Source organism: Nyctibius grandis, chromosome 1 (genome assembly GCF_013368605.1).
Source record: "Nyctibius grandis isolate bNycGra1 chromosome 1, bNycGra1.pri, whole genome shotgun sequence".
In the NCBI taxonomy this organism is placed as follows: Eukaryota; Metazoa; Chordata; class Aves; order Nyctibiiformes; family Nyctibiidae; genus Nyctibius; species Nyctibius grandis.
This window is the reverse complement of record NC_090658.1, coordinates 95,091,771-95,097,770: the sequence shown is the minus strand read 5'-3', so window position 1 is coordinate 95,097,770 and position 6,000 is coordinate 95,091,771. Positions and strand designations below refer to the sequence as shown.

Sequence of the window (6,000 nt, the reverse complement as noted above, 5' to 3'; positions counted from 1 at the left end):
GAGATGGGAATCAGTTTTTTTCCAACTTGAAAATATTGGGATGCTTCAATTTATTTTAAAGGCAAACCTAAAAACTGTAAGAAGGCATACCTTGGTTACTATTCTGAAAGTTGCATACATAAGTTCATAAGTTTAAGACACATTCCTTTTAACTACTAGTAGCTCCAAATAAAAAAAAAAGGGGGGGGCTGTGCACCTAAAACTAAATTTCTGCAGCTCTTAGATGTTTAAGTTCAAAATAATCAAGCAAAAAACATCCCTCCAGGCAGCTGTTTGTTTAATGGTAGGAGATCTCAGGACTGTTAGGTGCCCCTCAGTAAGCCTACAACTGCGAGTAGGACTGGTACTCTCACAAAAAACAGAGCCACTTTCTTTTTTAGAACAGTCATAATGTTGCCTCTGCCTAATACTGCTTTTTACATTGAGCTCTCTGCATATAAACCCCGGGTTTGCAGCTAAAAGCACTGATGTCTCTGAATCTTTTATCTCAGTCACAGTTGAAAAGATTATGTAAAAACGTGGATGTTCCAATCTACATAATGACTGTCCACTTTGCAAAGCATCTGCATCACCTACATGCACAAATGATGCACAGAAAATGATAAACAAAGTGTAACTGCTGATATGTCACTGTAATAAAAGGCTGGAGAATGTTTTGTTATTTTTGCCCCTGGGTTTCACTGAGAAATAAGTAGTGCTGTCAAAAGGAAAATAGTTTCTAAATTATTCAGTCTAATTTATTTTTATCATTTGAAGTCTAAAATGAAAGTTCCAATGCGTTAAAAGTTTTCTGTAGTTGGGATGGTAAATTTATTTTTCAAATTAAAAAAAAATAAGTACATTAGTTCAGAAGTCTACCACTATGTATATTGATAAAAAGTTTTTTTAATAAATTAACATGTTAAAAAGAAAGCTGTTTACATTATCCAAGAACAAAGAATGAGGATGAGAATTTTAAAAGTGTATATTGTTTGTTACATCTGAATACTTTGTGTTTAGAAAGATCAATCCCCCTCTACTTAAGAACTTGGTGCACTGTGGTAAGCCTAAAGCCTAACTGCACCTAATGCATCTGACTTCATTACTGATTTCTTATCTCTCCTCCTGTCCTCCCTCCTCCACTGAAGAGACTCCCTTTCCGGCCAAGAAGTCTTAACGCAGCCTTTTCAGCACAGTTGTGTAAAGAATATAATTTTACCTATAAAAATAATATCTTAAGCTAACTGGTGCCTCTGATCACAGTGTTTCAGCTAAAAGGCAGCTTCTATTTCCAATGTACTGTTAAAGAAGTACTGTTCTGAAGCGTTATGATCTCATTTGCTCTTAGGATATCTGAACACAAGAAATGTTTAACGAGACCTAAATTAGTCAAAAAAATAGTTCAGGAGATCTTCATGCAATTTATAGCACTAAAAATGACATGGATTTGAGACCATACATATACATCAGTGTAAAAGCATGGAGGGTCCTTCAGGTGACTGAGGTGATGGTGAGCTCTATCACCTCGACCCTCAGCAGGCTGAGTGTGAAAACCAGGGGCTGCACCTGCACCTACATCACTCAGCAGGGCCCCGCTTGGCCAATGCCTGCCCACAGCTCCGCTCCCCTCCTTTTTGACCCTGCTAATTTGGACATCTGCAGGGCTCCCCTGCTCCCTGCCTCTTTCGCTTTCTTGACTAAGGCGGCCTTGGCCTTCGCAGCAAGGTGGCCTTTGTCCTTCGCTCTCATCCCTCAACTTGTCCCAGCCCTGCGAGCAGGAGGAAAGGCCCACAGCATGAGCCAGCGGGCTCCAGCAACACCCATGGGAAACACCCGTGTTTCACTGAGATCATAGAATCATAGAATGGTTTGGGTTGGAAGGGACCTTAAAGATCATCTAGTTTCAACCCCCTGCCACAGGTAGGGACACCTTTCCACTAGACCAGGTTGCTCAAAGCCCCATCCAACCTGGCCTTGAACACTTCCGGGGAGGGGGCATCCACAACTTCTCTGGGCAACTTGTTCCAGTGTCTCACCACCCTCACAGTAAAGAATTTCTTCCTAAGATCTAATCTACCCTCTTTCGGTTTAAAACCATTCCCCCTCGTCCTGTCACTACTTGTCCTTGTAAAAATTCCCTCACCTGCTTTCCTGTAGGCCCTCTTCAGGTACTGGAAGGCTGCTATGAGGTCTCCCCGGAGCCTTCTCTTCTCCAGGCTGAACAACCCCAACTCTCTCAGCCTGTCTTCGTAGGAGAGGTGCTCCAGCCCTCTTATCATCTTCATGGCCCTCCTCTGCACTCACTTCAACAGCTCCATGTCCTTCTTATGCTGGGGGCCCCAGAGCTCGACGCAGTACTGCAGGTGGGGTCTCACAAAAAACATGAGTGAGACATGGGGTGAGATAAACACGAGTGGGACGAGGAGGGCCTGGGCCGAAGGGCTCCCACCACAGCGCCTTGGGGCTGGGCCCACTCGAGGGGCTGGGCAGGGCCCCGCAGGCCCGGTGAGCTGGTGGCCCTCAGCCCCGGGCCGCCGCCCGCCAGGGGGCAGCGCGGTGCCGGGCGGGGCGCCTGTGAAGGCGGCCGCCGTGCGCTGCCCCTCGTCATGGAGCCGGGGCGCAGCCTCCGCGGCGGGGCTGCCGCTTCAGGTGGGTTGGGGGCCGAGGCCGTCAGGGCTTCCCGGGAGCCTCGGCCTCCCTGCGGCTGGGAAGGTGGTAAGGGAGGCTGGGCGAGGGTTCCGGCGGGAGGGCAGCGGCCTGAGGAGATGCCCGCCGCGGCCGCGCGCTGTCGGTGGGCTGCCTCCTCCGGCCGCGGCTGGTGCTGCGTTTGGGGACACCCTTCGTGTTTGTAAACCCCGCGTCCCCTGGGTGGAGGTCCGGGGGTTGGCTGGGACAGCAGCGGTGGATCCGGTGAGAGAAGCGGGCGCCCCAGCCGCGCCGGCTGGGCCAGGCCGCCGTGGAAGGTTCCCCCTGCGGGCGGCGTGCGGGAGGCCTGGCCTGGGCAGTCTGGGGTGTTCCAGGAGTGGTTTCCTGAAGCAAAGCTCAGTTTAATTGGTGTGTTTGGAAGGAAATGGCAGCCTTCACTTGAAATTTGCACCTCTTACTTTTTATTATTAATGAAGAAGATAAGCTATGAATGACTTCTGGCTACATGTATTCAGAGTCTTGGTTTTCTTTTCTAATATGCTACAAATCTGAAGTTTTTTTCTTAGTCATTTCACCCAAGTCACAAGTAAGAATCCAATACAACTTGTTGCTAAGTTGTATTGAATAGATGCTGGAATGCAATTAATGTTGTTAGTGCTCTACTTGCTAAAAACAAAGTTCCATTAAATATGCAGATACTCAAAGAATTATCAATATTTTCACCTGAAACTGATTATTTCTAATGTCAGTGAATTGAGTGATTGTTTCTGATCACCCCATCCTTAGGAATTTAGAAATCATAGCGCTCAGTCTCCTACACTTTTATCAGTGACCAACAGAAGAAAGTAGTGGTTAATTTTCTTTTATTTCTCATTTTTCTTAATTTGAATAAACTAGTCATTGAGCTGAATTAAAATGTACAAAATACTTTTCAATGGACTTGGCTGCGAATGCTTGACAAGTCACTTCCATAGTCCACTATCTTTTACAACCCCAGTGCTTCATAAACTAATATTCAGGCACTATGTATTTAATTGTGGTTATAGTTATGTTAGTATCTGTAGTATATATAAGACTTCGTTCTTCATTACATACTCTATGCTTTTTAGAGGGCTGGATTCCTAGTATTCCTGCTATTCTCTCTTTTCCTTGTCTTGTATTACAAGCATTTGCTTTCTTTTGAACAATCTTGTCTTTCATTCTGCCAGTACAAAATTTGTGTAAGAAAGCCAAGAACAAGGTTTTTAAAATACGACAGATGCTTTCAGGTAACTTACCTGAAGGGAACTTGTTCACTGAAAATATACGGATCTTGCAGATTTAAAAACTTGTGAAAATGGAACTATTCAGGTGAAGGCTGAAAATGTGAAATTAAAAAGGAAAAGTATGGTGATATTTTAGTTGATATATTTTAACATGGGAAGAGAAGAGATGCAAAATAATACCTGTATAATCCTCCAGACTCTCCACGATTGCCTTTTTTTGAACTCTGCTTTGAAATTATACATTCAAGAAGTAATGCAGTCGTTGCAGGAGATAAACTTAGGAGATGCGGCTGCTTTCTTATTGTAACTTGGCAGTATATAAAGACTGAGATTATTTTCCACAGTCCAAAATGCCAACTGTAAACTTATACTTTATGTAATTAAAAATTATTAGCACGTGTGAAACCTTGTAAATGACTAAGGGTCTGACTTTCATGGTCTATCTCATAAAGCTGTAATGAAAAGTATATCCCCAATTTCCAGACCAAATGGATTTACACCCAGCTGATTAAGTGATTACAGTTTTGTTTTGGTAGGGGAAGAAATCTGTGCCAACGTAATAGATAAATTTACACCATTGATTTGTACTTTAATTTCTGAACAACAGACCTTACAGAATAAATTCCCTTTTGTGCAAATATGTGCCAGTCTTTAGTAGTGAGAATAGTAAAGGAAAACATGGTGGTGGTAAGAGTACAGTGTGCCAATTTCATGTGATATCGTTGTGACACAGAAAAAAAAAAAGCCCGTTGGAGGAGAAAAAAAGAGTGCAAAGGGAAAAGCTCTCAGCTTGTAGGGAGAACATATATATAATTTAAAACTATCAGAAAACTCAGACTTACATTAGGGTTTTTTACTTGGCGTATTCTAATGGGAATAGAGCAGAAGTGAATCCTTTTATCTCTTTAAGGCTCCTATGGTGCATAAGCTGTCCTTGCTGTCAATACTTTGTAATGTTTCTTTAAGAAGATTGATAGAGTTGAACTCTTGAGTGACTTGGGATTCTTGTATATGGTATTTCTCTTCTACACGTGTCACTACAAAGGCGTGTTAGAAAAAAAGACAGTTAAAAAAACGTGTCAAATGATTCTTCGGAAAGCAAAATGCCAAAACAGTCTAAACCTGTTGGAAAGGGTTAATCTAAGCATGTAGTTATGGGAGTATCAATATACTTGTGGTATCTTAAATTGGGAGTTTACACATTTTCAGATGGGAGAAAATAATTTCCTGACGTGATCTCGCTGAAGAGTGATGCACAGTGACTTTATGAGGGGCCGAATTGATTGTATTATGCTCATTTAATTCTGGGCATACTTGATGCTTCCCATGTGGTTTATGTTTAAATGTTCACAAGGTTATTCTCTCAAAATTTTTCCACGATTTTTGTGTTTTCTTCTAGAAAGCACCTTTTTTTTTTTCCCAGAGATATTCAAAATATGTAGGATTACAAACTTTTAAAGGTGCTGATATTAGCCTTGCAAAATTTATCTTGTTAGTTAGGCACTTAAATAGTTTTTTGAAGGTCTCAGCTTTAGCCGCCTGTGGTGCACCAACTCTCTTTGTAGTCTGGGGAGGGAAACAAGTGTTTCTGGGTCATGACTTAACTTCATCACAAGGTAGATGTATAAATCACTTGGCTTATTTTTAAAGTCAGAAATCTCTGTTTCTGCCCATTGATCATAAGGGAAGTCTAGACAGCTAGCTCGGCTGTAGCCTTCTAAACTGTAGATTTCTCTAGTTAAGAGGAGATAAATCCTACCTCTAAAATGTTACTGAAATCCTGAGGGATTATGCTTGCTTATGTTCTTAAGTGCTATGAAATGGTTATAATTGGGGAATGTTAAAAAGCTCTAAAATATTTTTTCAATTCATTCATGTTATTTGGTTTTGGAGAATTTATATGATTTGATTTTAGAAGCTAAAATTATTTAAAAGTTAAATTGTTTGAAGAAATAAATTATGTTACATTTTAATCGTTTTCTTGTGCTTTTGACATAATGTATTTCAAATATTTATTATTTTCAGTTTCATTTTAGTATTTTGAGTCCATTAAAAAAATTATGCTGGAGTTATTGTTTAGATTTGTGGTAGTAAAACCAAGTTTTTCCCT

At 41.5% G+C, this 6,000-nt stretch overlaps 1 protein-coding gene across 1 annotated transcript in view; it reads left to right on the top strand.

Annotated features, from left to right (window-relative positions):
- Window positions 1–2,585: 2,585 nt before the first annotated feature.
- MEI4 (meiotic double-stranded break formation protein 4) overlaps window positions 2,586–6,000 on the top strand; it is an 84,672-nt gene continuing 81,257 nt past the window's right edge. Inside the window, exon 1 of the mRNA XM_068415255.1 lies at window positions 2,586–2,628. Coding sequence (XP_068271356.1) covers window positions 2,586–2,628 — 43 coding nt within the window. The remainder of the gene's footprint in view (window positions 2,629–6,000) is intronic.